General features: G+C 39.9%; 1 protein-coding gene across 1 annotated transcript; it reads left to right on the top strand.

Moving 5' to 3' along the window:
* The first annotated feature begins 11,682 nt into the window (after window positions 1-11,682).
* On the top strand, window positions 11,683-16,987 carry LOC147321259 (protocadherin-10-like). Its single transcript, XM_086309614.1, has 4 exons — window positions 11,683-14,418; window positions 15,363-15,424; window positions 15,508-15,620; window positions 15,931-16,987. The coding sequence occupies exons 1-4, from the start codon at window positions 11,902-11,904 to the stop codon at window positions 16,200-16,202; spliced, it is 2,964 nt and encodes a 987-aa protein (XP_086165740.1). The 5' UTR covers window positions 11,683-11,901; the 3' UTR covers window positions 16,203-16,987.
* The last annotated feature ends 3,701 nt before the right edge of the window (window positions 16,988-20,688 follow it).

Raw genomic sequence — 20,688 nt, 5'->3', positions numbered from 1 at the left:
AGACTAACTTGAAGCGTGCAATCTTTTGTTTTTTACAGGTGTGATCCCACTTGCATTTTGATTACATCCCATAGATATACTTTGTACATATACTGTGTTTCACACTGTGTTTTAAATAGGTAAATGGCACACATAATTATGGTTAATTAAAGAATTGTATACTGACAAATGTCTGTTGCCAGAGGGCTTTTATTTTTTTTGCCTTGTAACTTTCAGGCTTTTCACTCTGCTGAGAAATGACAAATAGAATGGCATGAGCACTAACAGGAACTGATACAATTAATTATTATTTGTCTTGAAATAAAAATGTGTTCGGCTTGTTTGAGAATTGTAATCGTCTGTTCAACAGTTGTCTAAATTGCCTATATTAAACGAGTCATCTTATGCCAATTAAAAAAAGAGAATTTAAATAGTTGCATGTCAACTATATTATTTTGCGCCAAATAAACAGTTCATTTTCATAAACAATTACTCAAAACAAGATTGCTGAATTATAAGTCCATCTGTTTGACAAGATGTATCAAATGATTATTTCCTGAAATGATTACTATGCATCAAATTCAGCTGGGAAAATAGTCTAATGTTACAGCTTACTTATTTATTTTTACCAGATAGGTTTTAACGTATATTGCAAGCAGAAAAGTATACACTTGCTTTTGAATTTAAAGACACAAGGAGAAGGAAATTGTTTGTTTAAATTTTTTTTTCTCTAAAACTATTATTATGACTAGACCACATCCGACTGTTATTGTGGTCAAAAGTACTGGTTTAGAATTTTAAGGAAAAGGCTGTTAAAACTGAACACAATATCCATATTCCATGGGAAAAAGATTAGACAGATGCTGACCTCTACAGGTGTGTTGCTGCCTTGCATTGTTGATGGATATCGCTTCATATTGTGAGACTCATAATGTTGCTTTCATCAAAACAAACTAGGATGCACTGACATTGCTTGCAACGCACAAAGCTCCTGTTACTAAGCAAAGTTTATAGGCATACATGGTTGTATGCTCTGTATAGTTGTAGAAAGGGTAACAATAGCTCATTAAAGGGAACAAAATGATGAGCATGAGGTACTTTAAGAAATGTGGTTTTGCTGAGGCACTGATAGATAATGAAATGTCTCACTGGAGACAAAATGTAGTGGCAGAGCAACAGGGAGGCAGACAGCTAAACCAAATAACTGGGCAATCAGCCTCTACTGACAAACAGCCACAAGCCTGACTGAACTGGGAAAAATAGAGCAGTGGAGAAGACATGGCGGCAATGGAGCACAAAGTGGAGATGACAGCCTTTAGGACACAAGTGACAGCAATTGAGGGTAGACTGAGTACAACTGAGTGTCAGGCAGAAGGAAAAGCCATGCTGGTGCAACAAGCATTAATGGTGACTGGCACATGGTTTAAAGACAGACACAGGGGTCTCATTCAGAAGGTTCGCTTAGGCTGTAACTTGCTGCTTACCGGTCATCTGGTCAGCTGTTTATAATGATGTTTTACACCACTGACCTTTAAGTCTTATTTAGAATGGTAAAGTTAGCAGAGTTTCTTTGTACTGTTGCCAGTCCTCCACAGTGAGGAGAAGCCAAGTAAAGGAAATCATATGTGATTGCAAGAGTAGCACTCACCAGTTTTAATTTTAGAGACTAACATGTGACATTCTACAAGATCTAAATCAAATGGGGATTCTTCTGAGCAGAAAAGGCAATCAATCGAAGATTGATTGCCTTTATGTGTATCCATATAAATGGGTGGGCCATTTATATGGATACACCGTAATAACATGGGAATTGTTGGTGATATTAAAGTCCTGTTTGTGGCACATTAGTATATGTGAGGGGGCAAACTCCTCAAGATGGGTGGTGACCATGGTGGCCATTTAGAAGTCGGCCATCTTGGATACAACTTTTGTTTTTTCAATAGGAAGAGGGCCATGTGACACATCAAACTTATTGGTAATGTCACAAGAAAAACAATGGTGTGCTTGGTTTCAACGTAACTTTATTCTTTCATGAGTTATTTACAAGTTTCTCTTTGTTCACAGCCATTGACATGTCGAAGAGGTTAATACGTGAGCAGCGGATCGAAATTGTGTTGATATCTAGTGAACGCAGTAACCGGGTCATTGCAGCAGATTTCAATGCAAGACACCCTACGAGACCACCCATCTCCTATGCTACAGTTAGCAAACTGCTTGCTAAGTTTTGTGAAACTGGTTCAGTGTTGGATTTGCCAAAATGTGGACTCAAGAAAACTGTCACTAATGAAGAATCATCAGTGGCGGTCCTAGCTTCATTCAGCAAGAGCCCACAGCGTAGCACTCGCCGCATGTCACTGGAGAGTGGCATTAGTCATACATCCCTTTGGCGGATATTAGCTACTCACAAATGGCACCCTTACAAACTCCAGCTACTGCAGCATCTCAACGAGGATGACCCAGATCGGCGCACAGAATTTGCAAAATGGGCAAAACAAAAATTGGACGATAGTGGGTCCATTCTTCATCAATGGAAACCTCAAGGCCACTGGATATTTGAAATTGCTACATGATGATGTGTTTCCCTCTTTATGCACTGAAGCGGACACGTTCCCTGAGTTTTTCCAGCAAGATGGTGCACCACCACATTACGGGTACCAGGTCCAAGCATTCCTAGATTAACAGTTTCCTGGAAAGTGGATTGGTCATCGTGGGCCAGTTGAATGGCCCCCAAGGTCTCCCGATCTGACCCCCTTAGACTTTTATCTTTGGGGTCATCTGAAGGCAAATGTCCATGGTGTGAAGATACGAGATGTGCAGCACCTGAAACTACGGATACTGGATGCCTGTGCTGGCATTTCTCCTGCGGTGTTGCTATCAGTGTGTGAAGAGTGGGAGAAGAGGGTTGCATTGACAATCCAACACAATGGGCAGTACATTGAACACATTTTATAAGTGGTCAGACACTTGTAAATAACTCATGAAAGAATAAAGTTACGTTGAAACCAATCACACCATTGTTTTTCTTGTGACATTACCAATAAGTTTGATGTGTCACGTGGCCCTCTTCCTATTGAAAAAACAAAAGTTGTATCCAAGATGGCCGACTTCTAAATGGCCACCATGGTCACCACCCATCTTGAGGAGTTTGCCCCCTCTCATATACTAATGTGCCACAAACAGGACTTTAATATCACCAACCATTCCCATGTTATTACGGTGTATCCATATAAATGGCCCACCCTGTAGTACTGCATAACCTCTACATGTGACAATTTAGAATTTTTTAATACATCTCATCAACTATCATCAAGCTTTTTATTTTTTTTATTCTGTATGTTGGTGTTTTGATGGGACCTAACTGCTTTCCCAAACAACACCTTTTGTTTTTCACCCCACAAGTTTGTTAAAATTACTTTTGTTGTATTATCCACATGCCTGTCTGCCTCCTGGGGCCTCCACTACAGTACAAAGCAAGTTCAAATTACCCAATATTGTTCCCTTATCTGGCTTCACTTACACCAACATTGGAAATCCTGCTAAGCAGTCACAGACATAGACAGTCCTACTAACAGCAGAGCAGAGCACTATATTTTAAAAATAAAGATCAAAATATTGGCTAAAGAAAAATAGAAGCTGAAAGCAACAGTACTGATAAAAGAAAAAGAGAAAAGCTTTGACAGGATTGTAGTATGATTATAGCTATACACTTAAATGTCCATAGAGAGATTTTCCTTTTGTTACATTGTTCATAAATTGCTTTCATAGGTCTGAAAACCTAAGGTTAAGGTTACCTCACTAAGCCCCTAATCCTGCGTCATAGGACAAACCTCTGGTGTCTGCACTCTGGCTCGGTTTTGAAATAATAATGACAGCTCTTCCAGCATATCAGCAGCCTTTCTTACCAAATTCCCACACAACATCTCACTTTCCCAAATTGTAATGTAAAAGCTACTATCTATTTGAACCAGTTCATTAGTTAATGGGGACCATTTGGTATTTGATCATACTGATTTTGCTTACTTGAGTGTTTTTACATTTTTTTATACATTTTATTTTGAAACCAAAGAAAGGAACAGAAGGCGATATCGGGACAAAATAGTAACAAAATAATAATTTGGTATAAACATTAAAATGAGTGTGTGTTTTGTGTGTGTGTGTGTGTGTGTGTGTGTGTGTGTGTGTGTGTGTGTGTGTGTGTGTGTGTGTGTGTGTGTGTGTGTGTGTGCATCATTCCTAAGCACAACTCTGTTCAGTCTAAGAGGAACAAAGAGTAAGAAAAAAGCTAATGAAAAAATAGAAATAAAGCTAGATAAATAGTTAAGCATGGTTGTGTACTTACAAAAATATAAGGAGATGTATTGGGAGTACTGGAGAAGGCACTGGCAAATTATCGATCAATCATGAGCTATGGACACGGGGGTGACTCAGGATGAAGTCCTCATCGAGACCTGCTTTGGCGGTTCAATAGGACAGTGTCTGCCAGCTTTTTATGATGTTCAATACAGTGTAGTTTTATCTGTTATTAAATTATGCCGTTTTAAATTGCCCCCAGACCCAACAGAAGGGAGCCTACTAAACGCTTTTCTCTTCTTCAAAGAAAAAAAGAGTAAAAAAAAAAAGCATGTTTACTTTTGTTATGAATTGTATTTAAATTGTGCCACTTTGCAGCTGTGGTTTGCTACAAATGTGAACTTGAACTGTTCTTCTTGTAATGCTTTAAGATATGGTTTATCAGCTTGTTTTTTCCTGTGGTATGAATATAGTATTTTTTTTTTTGTCTCACAGAACGCAATTTTCTTCAAAGCTTACAGATGTTTGCCCCTCTTATCATAAGTGCTAACTGGATCATTGATGAAATCAAGTGTCAAAACCACATTGTTTTGCTGATTGTCTGAGGTTGGCTGCCCAAGGCCTTGTTTAACATAAAAACACAAACAGAATACAAAAGATGATTTTTGGCTCTTTCTTTATTCCATAGAGTTTAGCAAGACAGAGGAGAGTGCTTACAGCACAGGGTATAGAAGCAACATTACACTGGCAAATGCTATCAACCTGCTGTGTTAAGACATGTTCAAAAATGATACTGAATGAACATGTGCAGCTTTAGCTATCTGGAAACAAAAGCATGCCATTAGTCTGAGATCTTTATTAAAAATACGTCTTCTGATCACTTTTGTAGCGATGATTCTAATCATATAAAGTTCATTTCAGTTATACCAGTTATATTGCATAAGAATTAAGGCTTTATTGTAAATCTGTGTGTATTTTTGTTTGAGCAGTCCAAGCTGCAACCCTGTATTGACTGTGAGCATGCTTATGTACTTTGAAGCACTGTCATGAATGAGCATAAGTGGTAAATCATATTCAGAGACATGAAAGATTTATTGCCAGAGAAATGATAACACTCAGCAACACCAAAAGTAAGCGACGGAGAGAAAGAATTTAAAATAGGCATGCTCGGTAATTGTCAGATATATATAGATTATCTGCCATGAGAGGTGTGCATATTGCAGAGGGATAGCATAATAGGTTTGAGTTGATAAGAGGATGACAGAGAAGTGATGTCAGTGAAACACACACAGTTGAAAATCAGCTAAATCAATATTTATGTGTGGTGTGCAAGCTATACTGGTACACCAAAATGGTGCATTTCCACTCAGGAATTAAATTAAATATATATTTTTTTTAAATTACTCATTTTTTTGACTAAAGAGCACTCTTCACTCAAGACTACTGTGATGAAACTAAACTTTAAAAAAAAAATCATATTGTAATGTAGAATGAAAAGCATAATTTTCCATTTCCATTTTCATTTATTTTCCTAAAAATAAATAATGGGGGCAGCATGGACCATCTCTGCGTAATATCTTAATAACCTTCCACTCATTAGTGTGCTTGGATTACAGCTGCTCTGGAGGGTCAGCAGCACAAAATAGGTCATGCATGTGTGAAGCATTATGGCTTACATTTCATTATGTTTTCAGAAAAAGAAATATTCACATGTGGCAACTCGGGTACAGAATCTCAGTACATGTTTGAATAAAATTCGCTGATATGCATGTGTAGGCCCATTACTGCGACTCGAGACGCAGACCGTGGAGAGGCAGGAGAGGAGTTAACCGGGGTGCCTGACCCGGTTTATCATAGATGAAATGTTAGCTTCTCTGGTTTTATCTCTAAAGTCGGATGCTTTTCCTCATTTTCTCTGTCCCCCTCGGGTCCTCAGGTGCTGCTGCATTTCAATGCCATAAATTTTGGTGTGAAGTTTGTGTTACAAAAAAAAAAACAAATTTTAGAATCCAATTCTAAGTGAGTGTCTGGTTCTAATTCAGGGTATTTTCAACAAAACTTAATTTCAGCAACTTAGTCACCTGAGTGAACACCTTAACTGCAGTCCACTCAACATAAGGTCCAAAACATGACAAAATCCAGAGACTTTTAAACAGTGATTTCACACAGTGTGACATTACTCAATCCAACAGCAATTACTACCCAGCTAAACTATTTTTCTGATAAAGGTTTTGAAATGCAGATCATGCTGTGGGGCTAGAAGTACTTAGCACTGTCAACTCACAGCAAGAAGGTCCTGAGTTTTAATCCTCCAGTTTGGAATTGTTATGTTCTACCTGTTCTGCCCGGATACTCGAGCTGCCCAGCACAGTCCTAAGACATGCTTGTTAGGTTGACTGGTGATTCTAGATTCCAGTGAATGTGAGTGTACATATTTGTCTGACTCTATGTGTTGGCCCTGCAATAAACTGTGGGCCTGTCCTGGGTGAACCCCACTTCTTGCCCTATGACAACTGGTATAGCCTCCAGCCAATCTAAGATCCTGAATTGGATAACCAATTATGAAATATGGCTTGATGGGTGGATGGATCATGCTGCAGTCCTGACACCACCTCACAGATGTACATTAGAACTACAGATCAGAGGTTTGTCAGCATGCAGCTATTCTTCACTTGCTTTGAAATACGACTGTGTGTCAAGTCTACGGCTGAGCATTACTTACTAAACATTAGTATGAAAATAGGAAACATCAGGGCTAGGTTAAAGAGATTCAAACAGTAAAATTGTTTTTCTAAGCCAAGAGGGACTTTCTGAACATCAAAACATGGCTAAAGGTCTCTTTGTTTTTTCCACGTCATTTCACTGGTAAATAATTCAGAAGCATTATATTTAAATTGATCTGACTAATTTGTTTACAGCAAGTTCCTGTTCTGTGGCACATGAAAGGCAGACCACAGGACAAAATAAAACAAAACAGAGAGAGGAGGAATCGAGAAGTATGCTGCAGCAGGATAATGAGCCCCAAAACACCTCAAAGTTTTGCAAGAACTACTAGAAGACCAAAGAGTACTGACAGATATGGATATTTCTCTACATGATCTAACCTCCACCCCTCTCAATATTCATGAATTGAGAGAGCAAAGCATTCTTGAAGTCACAAGACATTTTTTTTAAAACTCTCGGATCGTGCTGACAGAAGGTTTCGCACAAACTTGTTCATGCGGCTCAAGTGCGTGCTGCTTGGCCCAATGCCACAATTGCCACAATTCCAGTGAGTAAATAACTAGTGAGAAAAGTTTTGTATACCATGACAGTGAAACAGTGAGCAAACAGGCATAGTTCCTGAAAGCAGCTTAATGGTATTCATTCATTTAATAATGAATAAAAATTTTACAATTTTAAAAAATCCCAGGAAAATTAAAAAGTATCTTTTCATCAAGCTTGAACACAACCATGTGGCAGCCTCTGGGACTTAAAAAATGAAGTCAGTGCCAATGACGAGTTGAAGCTGGCTTCAAAAGTCAGTCACTCCCCACAGACCCCTGCTAAAATTCCCAACTTGCCACATAATTGAGATGTTTACTTTGTGTTAATTTTTGGCCAAATCTCTTACAAAATCATTGATGCCTAAATCCAATGTTTACAGGTTACTGCAATAACACCATGTGACTCAAGCTCTGGGTTTTAAGAACAAAAATCGGTTTTACCTGCCATATTATTTACAACCAGCAGTGTGAGTTTACTTCTTTGAGCAAGCCAGTGAATTGGCATGTAATTGCAGCAGGTGTGTTTTGCTAAAAAAAAAAAAAAAAAAAAAAAGTTAAAATGGCAACTGAAAATGAAAATTACTAAACCCCAAGCAGAAATACATAGACATACTGATTACTGAATAGACATGTCCAGTGTGAGGAAATGCCACTTTAGCTGGTTGGTATGATTGCAAATATGCTCGGTCCAGATTGTTGGTTGAACAAAACAAACAGGGAACAAAGATCTTGCGGCTTTTGCAACACATCCAAAGACACAATTAATATTTCACTCAGTGCCTTTGAAGACAGTGTCATATGCCTATTATATATCATCAGTAATACAAAAAATTTCAGTCATCAGCTATGAGACCCTCATTTTCACCAAAGTGTCTTTTTTCACACATCCTGTTTCAAATTATTATAGTGACAAAATAAGAATGCCATTGACAACATTTTCAACAACCTACAGATACCAAGCTATCGTGATAAATTAACAATGCAGGTCAAAGACGTTGAAGAAAAGTCCCAACTCCTGTCTCCAGTCTGATTCTTCATCCCTGCTAGTTATGAATACAGCAAGAAAGGAGAAACTTCTCAAAATGCTATACAGACTGTCCTATGAGTGAAGAATACTATTCTACACAGAGTGAGCAGTCTATGAGTTGAAGCATGCTTGTGAGCTGTAGCACAGAAACATCTGCTTGTTGGCGGGGGCAATTGTTTAGGCTGTCTGTATCCGGCAGTGACCTGAATTATTCCATAATCTCTGAGCCTGAAGGATTAAGACGAACTTTCTTCTTTAGAGGCAAAGGCATTTCCTGCTGTTAGGGTGTGTATGTTTCTCACCTGTGATGACTACGACTATTATTATTTACTGCAAAGTCAGAAAATGTTGTGACTTTGCAGTGGCAATAATAGACCTGTGTAAGAAATATTAATAAACGGTCTAGTCATGGGTTACGTGTTTCATAGTTTTAGTCATCTGCAAATAAAATCTTAATGAAAAAATGAATGTTTAAATTTGCCTAATTAAGCTTGAGGTTTAGTGTGAATTGGTTTGGGGGGGGGGGGGGGGGGGGGGTTAGGAGACAGAATGGTGTGTGAATTATTTGAATCTAACTGGAATTGCAGATCTGTATCCATTTTTTGCACCTTGCCATGTTTTTACTCTTATTTGGTTTTAAGAGATATAGAAATAAGATGCTGAAAGAATACTAATTACTATAATATTACACTCAATCCGTATATTGCCAAACAGTCCAATTCAGAGGTCCTTCTAGTAGAGCTGGGTTTATATCTACTAATTGGCTCATATGTTGACTTCTGACTTCTCATTTTTTCCAATGAAGGGTGATATTAGTACAAGATTTCTTTTTGACTTGTTTTGTTTTGTGTTTTTTAGTTCGGGGAAATGCAAAATAAAGATAAAGCAAGACATAATGTTATCACGTAAAAAAGAATTCTGCTTTATTGGTCCAGGGAGGAAAGGGTTTTATGTAAAACCTTGAGGAGACTTTAGACAGCACAGGCACAATGTGATTTTACTGCTGTGTTATGTTAAAAAGTACCTGTCATTGTGCTAGTTTTATGATGAATAGTATGCCGATTCTTGCTGCACAGCAATTTCTGTAAAAATCGAATGAAGACAAAGGCCTTAACATCTAATTTCCTCTCCATTCTTTCATTAACTGATTTTTTTGTTACTCTGTGGGGTAAAGAACAACAGTTTTGCAGTGCAATAAAGACTTTAATAAAAAACACAATCAAACGCACGCATGAGGTAATATCCAAATGGATCTTTTCAAGACTGTTCAATTACTTTTAATGAAAATCTGTGTTTACAGATGGATTACACAAATTGAAGTAAACCCTCTTTTTTCTCCTCTTTTACTGGGTGCATTTGATGAACTCAAATCACCACTTACTTTCTTATCTACCCTATATGAATGTATGCACACTAGACTGGCATATTATTAGCAACCTTTTCCTGTTTACCAGACTGTGGAAATTTATGCTGTTCATAGCAATTTACAAACCATCCAATGTTTGTGTTTAGCACCTCTTCCCCATTCGGTGACTGTCCATGAAATAACAGGAACACAAGAGGGGGATCTAAACACTTTGTGGCAAGAAAAACAGGATAGGTAGCTATGAATGTTCCTTGGAACCATGACAGTCGATCATGTGAAAAGACATTGTTGTCAGTTGGCTGTCGGCGTTTCATGCCAGTTGATGCGTAACATCTGCAATAGTTTTTTAAAGGGTTAAATGGAATTCAAAATGATTAGTTGCACTCAGAGCATGTTACATGATGAGCAGACCATTTAAGCAGAATGCAAAACACTGTTTCCAACGTTTTTCTGGGGTTTTTTTAAGGCAAAAGTAGGCTAACCTTTTCTAATCCTGCAGTTTTAAAGCTGAAAAGTGGTTAAAGACAAAGGGATTGATAGTCTACTTTAGCCCTTTAGTGAGGTGTGTGCGTGTGTGTGTGTGTGTGTGTGTGTGTGTGTGTGTGAGAGAGAGAGAGAGAGAGAGAGAGAGAGAGAGAGAAAGAGTCGGGGGTGACAGTAAGATAATCTCTTTTGTGTTTTTGATCCCTAAATGTGGTGGTTGTGTCCCCTTATCCCAGCTACTTAGTTTCTGCTATGCGTAAGTGATGCCATGTACTTAGGCTATGAAAAGCAGGTCAGTATGACCACTGAGAGAAAACCACATGTGCATCGCATGGATAGCCGTGGGATTATTCCTCACAAAATGTCTTAATTCCACTGTTCACTAATGATCCAGGGAAAATGCCCTCTAATCTCCATTCCATTAATTAAAAAGAGCATGAGCCAGTAGAAAACCTCACCATCTGCTGCAGTTTCATTCCTGCGGACAGATTGTGTTTTCAGTTTTAAACAGGGGAATGGGGATTTTTTTTTCTTTTTTTCTGAGCAAATGGGTGAAGTAAGCATTGAGGTGGGTAGTAAACATAATGCAACTGCTCTATTTAAGTACTAATACACTGAAATATGTTCGGAAAAAGATGTTTTAAACAGTAACAGTGCCTGCCAGGGTACTTTGATGGGGTTTGCGCTTATTCATAACATTTTTACAGCTTACAGACTTCGCAGTCAGAATGACATTAACCTTTTGAAACTTCATTGATGTTTTGCCATAAATGAATATATACTGATTGTTTTTCCCTTTTATTTTCCTCTAACCTGACAAAGATTAAAACGAGATTCTTACACCGATGTTATTCTAATAAATCGTTATCACAGTTCCATTTTTTTTTTATAAGATAACAAGTTTATGAGTTTCTACACGTGTTATTAATTTCTCAGTCATTTGTAGCAGGATCATTTTTGTTCTCTTTTTATTTCCTTATTTTGATATAGTAAAGGCATTTTTTGAAAATCTGAAAGTAGTTTGATTACATTGCACAATTATAACTTTTTGCCAGTTTTGTGGGTTAGCATGACTACACTGCAGTAAGGTGTGCTTATGTCCGATTTCATTTCACTTTTATACTCTGTTATAAGAAATTGAATGTTGTACTTTTGACCTGCAGTCAAAGTCTAGAGACTGTGACATAAATTTGATCAGGCTAGTAGGCGAAAGATTATCCCACCAGATGTCGTTTCTCCTCTATTGGAACAGTGGGGCCAATAATAAACACACACACTCACAGACACAGTAATCTGAGGCAGGCGAGTAGCCCTTGCGCGTCCCTTTCTCTCTTCTCTTCTCTTTTCTCTCGGGCAGGCAGTGGCTGTTCCAGTCCAGCCAGTGTCAAGTTTTATCCCGGCTGTATGTTGGACAGTTCAGATTCAATCATCTTTTATGAGTACACTACAGACATAGTCCTTGTGAGTTGCCGAATTGCTTCTGCCTACAGATGGACATACAGGGCGCGATGAAAAGACTGAGTGGGAAATGGCATGTAGTCTACTATTTGGCATTGTTCATGTATTTATTGGATGCAGTCTGGGGACAGATACGTTACTCGATCCCAGAGGAACTAGAGCATGGAGCTTTTGTTGGCAATATTGCAGAAGACCTGGGTTTGGATTTGGATAAGCTCTCCGCGCGCAGATTCCGGATAGTCTCTGGCACTAAGAAGCAGTATGTGGAGGTAAATCTGGAAAATGGAGTTTTGTTCGTCAATGAAAGAATTGATCGCGAAGAACTGTGCGAGCAGAGTTTGTCCTGCTCTTTTCACTTGCAAGTGGTTATAGAAAACCCACTGGAACTCTACAGGGTAGAGATAGAAATTTTGGACGTGAATGACAACTCCCCTAATTTCCCGTGGACCGAATTTAATCTGGACATATCAGAGTCATCTGCGCCAGGTTCCCGTTTCCCACTTGAGAGCGCACAAGACTTAGACGTGGGATCCAACTCCCTCCGCACCTACTTGTTAAGTGTAAACGAACACTTCTTCTTGGATATACAGACGCGCAGTGACGGCAGTAAATTTGCAGAGCTAGTTCTGCAAAACCCGCTGGACAGAGAGCAGCAGAGTGCGCATCAGATGGTGCTCACGGCCGTGGATGGAGGCGCACCGGAGAGATCAGGCACTGTGCAAATTGACATCACCGTTCTGGACGCAAACGATAACGCGCCTGTGTTTGATCAGTCGTTTTACAGAGTGAGGCTGGCCGAAAACGCGCCCAAAGGTACAGTTGTTATAAAACTTAACGCTTCCGATCTTGACGAGGGTTCCAACGCTGATATCAGCTATTCATTCAGTGGCCACGCTCCCATCAAGGTGCGCCAGCTTTTCAGCGTGGATTCAGAAACGGGGGAGATCAAAGTCAAAGGAGTGATAGATTATGAAAAGACCAGGATGCATGAAATTTATGTCCAGGCTAAAGATAAAGGCCCATCTGCCGTAGCAGTTCACTGTAAAGTGCTGGTCAGCGTTTTGGATAAAAATGACAACCTCCCAGAGGTGATCTTAACATCTGTATCCACACCTGTGCAGGAGGACGCTCCTCCCGGGACGGTAATAGCCGTCATAAGCGTGATGGACAAAGACTCAGGTGAAAACGGGAATGTGGACTGCGAGATTCCTCATCACGTCCCATTTCAGCTCCACTCGTCATTTAAGAATTACTACACTTTGGTTACCTGCGATTTTTTGGATAGGGAGGCAGTCGCGGAGTACAACATCACTCTCACTGCCCGAGATATGGGTTCCCCTCCTTTATTCACCAGGAAAACAATTTTAGTGCAAGTGTCTGATGTGAACGACAACACGCCGAACTTTAAACAGCCTTCGTACACTGTGTATCTGACAGAGAATAACGCGCCGGGGGCGTCTATTTGTGCGCTGACTGCACTGGATCCCGATTCTGGTCAAAATGCGTACTTGTCATATTCAGTCCTAGAAGGTGACATACACGGAATGCCCGTGTCCACGTATGTGTCCGTAAACTCAGACAACGGTAACATTTACGCGCTGCGATCCTTTGATCACGAGCAACTCAAAAACTTTCAGATCACGGTTCAAGCTCAAGACGCGGGATTCCCGCCTCTGAGCAGCAACGTTACAGTGAACATCTTCATTTTGGACCAAAACGACAATGCACCTGTTATAGTTTCACATGTTCCGCAAAACCGCACTGCGCCCAGCGAAACTGTGCCCAGATCAGTTGACGCCGGCTATCTCGTTACCAAAATCAGCGCGGAGGACGCAGATGCGGGTCAGAACTCGAGGCTTTTCTATGAGATGCTCCAAGCAACAGACCTGAGTTTGTTCAGCATTGCTCTTTATACGGGCGAAATCAGGACGATACGCCAGTTAGTGGAGAAAGACCCCACGAGGCATAGACTGGTCATTCTGGTGAAGGACAATGGTCAGCCACCCCTCTCGGCCACAGTTTCCATCATTCTGTCAGTGGTTGACAGCCTGCCAGATTCCCCGCCCGATCTGGGTGACCTGTCACTAAGCCCACATCACAGCACCAACTTTACACTGTACTTAATCGTGTCTCTGGGCGCAGTGTCCTTCACATTTCTAGTGGCTATTATCGTCCTCGTTGCGGTGAGGAGACTGAAAGGCAGACCTTCCAACAAAGAGTCCAAGTTCCCCTCCATCAGCTGCTGCTGCTGCTGCTCTCGTTCAGAAATATCCACTACCACAGAGGTGTTCAAAAAGTCCAACTTAAATGTCCGCATGTCCACGGGCGCGTCAGAGGTAAACAGCAATGGCGCACTCCCCCAGGTCTATTGCTACAAAATGTGCCTGACACCGGAATCATCCAAAAGCGACTTCATGTTCCTAAAACCGTGCAGCCCGGTAATGTCAGTTCAGCAGAATAATGCCAAGAGCACAGACTACCTGACTTCTGGATGGAGCGCGCTGGACCACAATGAGCTGTCCAACAAAAGAGCAGCAACCCCAAACGAGGTAATGTGCTGAAATGAAGTGAATGAATACACTAAGACAGTGCTTTTCCTTCTCTGTCTTACTATCCACTTTAAGGCATCACAAACTATATCCACTCTGTCATGTCTCATCCCAGCCCTCTTCCTGCCATGCTGCATTTTATAGGCCTTCTACAGGCATAACTGCCATAAAACATCTAATATGCTGGGAGAAGATGGAGCAAAATCATTTACTTTACTTTACTGATGGTTTCCAAACACATGTATGCTAATCTGTAAAATCCCAAAGTCAGATTAGATGCTATTATGTATGCTGTGTACACGCATACACACACACACACACACACACACACACACACACATATAGATACATTTACATATAAAGATACATACATACATATATTATATACTTTACTACTTTATTTTATTCATCCCTTTTTTTTGGAATAAAACAAATGAGGTTGACTCTACACCTAGTAACTAATGAAATAGAAAATACAGCCTCAACCCTGTACCTTGTAGCAGTAAGCTACCCTGCTGTTTGGAAGATCACAGTGTGACAAGGTGTGTAACACGGGCATAAAAGGTGCTGCAGGGATAAAAGAGATACACGTTTTTATCACCAACTTGAAGCTATCTTTTGATGTTAACACAACTCCTGGCGCATTTGTGCTCTAGTCAGCAGCATTAGTGTCTGCACCTCACATTAGCCACATATTCTCAGATTAAGCAGTAACTCCTTTATCACTTTTCAAAGCCTTACTTTTATGTTTGACAGTCGCAAAAGATATGTAAGACAGAAAAAAATGTGTCACAAGTTTAAAGCTTTAAACTGACTTTCTGTTGGCTTTCTCTTAACTTCAAACCTATCCACCGCTGACAGCCAACAAGACTACACCTACACAGCAGTGTTCTCCCTGAAGTTCTCACTGATATTCAAAGTTTCTTTATGTTTTAAACTGGCAGCTCAAGTATTCAAACAAGGACTGGACGTGGACCAATAACCAGCGCAACTCGGCATACAAGAGGTGAGTACATAGCTGATTCAGTTGGGCAAACACTCACACACACACTTGAATTTACACTTCTGTTATTTCTCTTATCTTTCCAGGTATAGCTCAGCAAATATGGAGGGCACGCTTTCACGCCAACCAAAATTTGACTCTGATGGGTTTTCCTGCTCTGTGGCACCACAGTACTGGACTTGGGGGAACCACATGAATGGTGGGTGGTAGATGTGCAATTTTGGCACATTATTGTTCATGTAAACGAGGGTGGCGGTGTGGCTGGGATTTCTGTGCCTGAGGATTTACTGCGACATTAAAAACCAAAAGGGAGATAATACCAGGCCCCTAAACCGGGGGAATTTTAATGCATCAACATGAGGATTATAAGTCCCTGAAAGAAGTGTTATTTGCACAAAAAAAATTAAGAAAATGCCTTTAAAACCGCCTTATTCAAATCAAAAAGACTGTATTTAAATATGAAGAAATAATCTCCAAAAGTAAATTTTAATGCATGCATATTTTTACAGACTGCAAGATGCCTCTTCAAGAGGGAGCAGCTCCAAACTATTCATGGACTAACAAGTCCACACAGCCTCATCCTGAAACACCGGACTACCAGCACAACGTGTACATTCCGGGCACCACAACTGGATACAGCACTCTGAAGCTGGCACCAAGAGGAGAACTGGACGTATACAACACCTTCTCCACTTTTGGAAAGAAAAAGAAATTCATCTCAAACTATGAACAATCTTTTGACAAAGATGGCAGTCATATAAGTAATTCTATATTTAAGTAATCCAAAACGTCAGCGAGGACATGCCAAACACTTGTTGTCAATGTACTGGTCATGTTTCCGTAGCTTCTCTGTGTGTCAAAGCTGTGAATAAACTACTGTAACTGTGCTAGCAGTACCTTTCATAGGTTTCTATTAATAGCCAGCATTTAACAAATGTACTTTTAAGGTGTGATTTATTTTCTAAAATATAAAACTACAACTGTTTTACTACGACAATAAAAGGTTTGTGCGACTAGTATCCTGCACGTCTTTATCCATTTACTGTCCATAATGCACAGGCAATGCAAAACAGTATGGAAATGTACCGAAAGAGAAGTCGAGAAAAGCAATGTAACATCTTTTTTTTTTTAATTAAAGCAATTAATCTGTCAAATATAAATAAAAAAGAGGATTAAGTTGAAGAGTGTAAGCACTGAAGCTGTACATCTTACACTGAGGGATTTTGTTACAGGGAATAACATCACAGCTATAATATATTTCCTCTGTCTCGTGCAGTCGACCATCACACTAACACGTCACAGTGAATTGTTGGTGACATTTTGAAGGGCAATAACGCCAGTGAAGTGATGCAGATCCTGTAAGGTTATGGCAAAAGACTTACAGCTCCTGGACAGTAAGTGGAAAGCATAAGAGCACATAATTCACTTATGGGTTGCATGTATTCATGATGTATTCATTATTAGTGGTTGGGCTTGTATATTAATGAGTGTTTACATAATTATTCTTAGTAGGAATTATTACTCTGTATATATGCTATGTACAGAATAAATGAATAAACTTGAGACCAGCTCAAAAAACTTCATTTGTTTTTGTTATGGTTTTTTTTTCTTTTTTTCGGGGGGGGGGGGGGGGGGGGGGCTCTTTCGACAAAGCTGCTACATTTTTATGGCTATGTGAAGAACCAAAGTTAACTTTGGAAGTTAATGTGACTCAAAAGTGATGGTCACTTTCACCATGAATAACTATGCACATGGGGTAGCTCAGGTAGTAGAGCAGGTCAACTAGTAATCTGAAGGTTGGTGGTTTGAACCACGTCTGCTCCAGTGTGCATCCTGAATGTCTTTGGGGAAGATACTAACCCCAAGTTGCTCTCCAGTGCCCCAGTGGGGGTACGAATGTGTGTAAATGTTAGCGTGAATGAGGTAAACCGCTTAGAGTGTTCAGATAGAGTACAAAAGTCTTATATAAGATCCCATCCATTTACATCAGTGCACTATGGTGTAAGAGTGAAACAAATAGATGTTCTTTTTGCTACCTATTAAAAGACACCACTTCAATGTGGTCTTCCATTAAAACGCTTTTAGAAAACGATGAGTAAAAATCTAATCTTCACATTAAATCAGTTGTTCTTTGCCAGCTGCTGACACTAATGCTGGGCTCCACTGGTTCCAGAGGTGAAGCATCCAGTCATATTTTAAAGATAAAACTATGATGTGTTTGGGCATATGGCTTTGAATGCCTTTTAACCTTCTTCATGAAGCTTTCCTTAGTAAAGACACGGCTTTTAAACTGCACTGTGGGAATTATCCACAGGATCCATTGTCTTTAACTGAGCTATTACAGGCTAGTGGGTTAATCATGGGTTGGGCCTGACTGCCTCAGTGAACTGCTTCAAGCTGAGTGCCAAGGGCCATTTTGGACTCTGAAAATCAAGTCATGAGGATAAAACCTGGAAAAAAAAGAAAATTTTACTCTGTTATACAGAGACTATTAGGAATTTAGAAAACAAGTCCAATTATGCCCGTAACAACATCCTGCCAGAAATTACAGATAACGAAGCCAAGATTTATCTTTGACTGTATCATAACCAAAAACAGCCGAGCTTAGCAGTCCCATGTGCTCTAAGCAGGGACAGACAGCATATGCCCAGCTTCTGCTCTGTGTAAAATCTATTCACAGCCAAATCTGTGCTGCTTTATTTTCATTTATCTTCAGTGACTATTCCCCCCACCAATCCATAGCTCCCACATCTCCAGCCAAGTGCAGGGATTTCATCTAATCTCCACCAGAGGGCGCGTTTACTTCATACATCTCTGGTGTGTCTTGGTGTGTCTTAAATGCGTTAATAATAATAAATATTAAATACGTTCCTGTTTCTTTTAATTGGTAAGTTAGTTGTTATGTCTAATTTGTGGTTTGATAGGAAGTGCAATATATATATATATATATATATATATATATATATATATATATATATATATATATATATATATATATATATATATATATTGCACTAAGCTAAGATACTGCGCAGGACCCTCAAGCTCCCAGGCCTCTGGTAGAGGACCCGAGCTTGAAGGATAAACCGCCCGCAGGGGCGTGCTGGGTATATATATATATATATATATATATATATATATATGGATATATATATATATATGGGAACCATGAAGAGGTACTTGCAGAGGGTCAGGCAAGTCCTGAGGAGTCAGCTGAATGGTAAGAACAAGATCCGGGCCATCAACACGTACGCCCTGCCCGTGATCAGGTACCCTGCTGGGGTAATAGGCTGGCCAAAGGAGGAGATAGAAGCCACTGACATAAAGACAAGAAAGCTCCTTACCATGCATGGAGGGTTTCACCCCAAGTCCAGCACCCTGAGGCTGTACGCTAAGCGGAAGGAAGGGGGCCGGGGACTGGTGAGTGTCAGCACCACAGTCCAGGATGAGACAAGGAACATCCAAGAATACATTGGGAGGATGGCCCCAACTGACCGAGTGCTCAGTGAATACCTCAGGCAGCAGAAACCCAAGAAAGAGGAGGGAGATGAGGAACCATCATGGAAGGACAGGCCCCTGCACGGTTGTAGGGGTTATATACACTATATACACTATATACACCTTTTGTTGTGGGCAGTCTGAGGTACACCTGTGCACTACTCATGATGTCAGATCAGCATCCTGATGTGGCACACCTGTGAGGTGGGATGGATTATCTCAATATAGCAGATGTGCCCACTACCACACATTTGGACTGATTTGTGACCACTGTTTGGGAGGGATGGTTATATTGTGTATCTGGAATGAATTTTAGGTCTCTACGTCCATCCCATGGGGAATGGGAGCAAAAACAAAAGTGTTGCATTTATATTTTTGTTCAGTGTATATATATATATATATATATAGGTCAAAATGGGAGATGCCCCCAAGGGTGGTGGAGAATGACCGAGCTAAGATCCTGTGGGACTTCCAGATACAGACGGACAAAATGGTGGTGGCTAACCAACCGGACATAGTGGTGGTAGACAAACAGAAGAAGACGGCCGTAGTGATCGATGTAGCGGTTCCGAATGACAGCAATATCAGGAAGAAGGAACACGAGAAGCTGGAGAAATACCAAGGGCTCAGAGAAGAGCTCGAGAGGATGTGGAGGGTGAAGGTAACGGTGGTCCCCGTGGTAATCGGAGCACTAGGTGCGGTGACTCCCAAGCTAGGCGAGTGGCTCCAGCAGATCCCGGGAACAACATCGGAGATCTCTGTCCAGAAGAGCGCAGTCCTGGGAACAGCTAAGATACTGCGCAGGACCCTCAAGCTCCCAGGCCTCTGGTAGAGGACCCGAGCTTGAAGGATAAACCGCCCGCAGGGGCGTGCTGGGTGTTTTTTTATATCTCAGTGATTGAGTTATCAGTTGGTAGAAAACCTTGCAAGGGTTTAGGAGTGGAATAAATTCATGTTAAGGCTGTTATTTCCTGTTACATATAAAATAACAAAAGATGAAGAAATTTTCTTAAAATTTCCTTAATAATTGAAATACATTTTTATGAAAGCCTAATAATAAAGCCTAATAATATATTGATATAATATATTATATAATTATTGATCAGTGTAGTGTTCAATCTATGTTAGATGTACATCTTTGGAAGTCAGCACTGATTCATTGATAGTGCAGCTTTTTAATTCAATTATGTAAAACAGACTCAAATGAAATTTTTAATTTATGTTCCCTGAAGCACATCTCCTTTCATTTGAAAGTTTTACTACTATTTCCATTATTTTAAAAAATTAAAACCTGAATTGTGTTATATTCTGAGAAGTTTATGCCTCATTGTTTTTGTTTCTTTTTCCAAATGTTTTAAAAGTATATATTTGAAAACTTTGCCAGGAGAAACCAGAACAAGGCAAGATCCTGAAAACAGAGAGATACATCTGAAAACAGAAATCCAGTATATAAGGCAAAAACAGATGTTTTACCACTCTGAGTTGGAAAGTTAATATTTGTTATGACTTCCTTTTTTTTAGCCAAAAAAAAAAAAAAAAAAAACATAGCCAGAAATTTCTTAAACAAGCTCTGTTGTAATTTTTCTAAGTAGTCTTCAGGACTGGTCCTCCAGTCTTCTTGAAGGACATTCAAAGCTCTTTTTTGGACGTGGGTAGTCTCTTGTTCTGTCCTCTGTCAAGGTGATTTCACACTGTTTGAGATTACTGAAAATTAACCTGTTGCCAATCAGATGTTTCAGATAGTCAGATAGTATTTGCACAGCAGGTCA

This window comes from Aulonocara sp. 'chitande type north' Nkhata Bay, linkage group LG10 (assembly GCF_057382095.1).
Source record: "Aulonocara sp. 'chitande type north' Nkhata Bay isolate Kocher_YH1m ecotype deep benthic linkage group LG10, A_spYH_male_GT1.1, whole genome shotgun sequence".
Taxonomy (NCBI): Eukaryota; Metazoa; Chordata; class Actinopteri; order Cichliformes; family Cichlidae; genus Aulonocara; species Aulonocara sp. 'chitande type north' Nkhata Bay.
Note: the sequence above shows the minus strand (reverse complement) of the source record. Positions and strands in the feature narration are given on the sequence as shown.

Bases quoted from the DNA above. Each gene is read 5' to 3' on its own strand.
- LOC147321259 (XM_086309614.1), top strand. From the start codon at position 11,902: ATGGACATACAGGGCGCGATGAAAAGACTGAGTGGGAAATGGCATGTA. The intron at 14,419-15,362 runs GTAATGTGCTGA...TTAAACTGGCAG, and splicing joins GAGCAGCAACCCCAAACGAG to CTCAAGTATTCAAACAAGGA. The intron at 15,425-15,507 runs GTGAGTACATAG...TTATCTTTCCAG, and splicing joins CGCAACTCGGCATACAAGAG to GTATAGCTCAGCAAATATGG.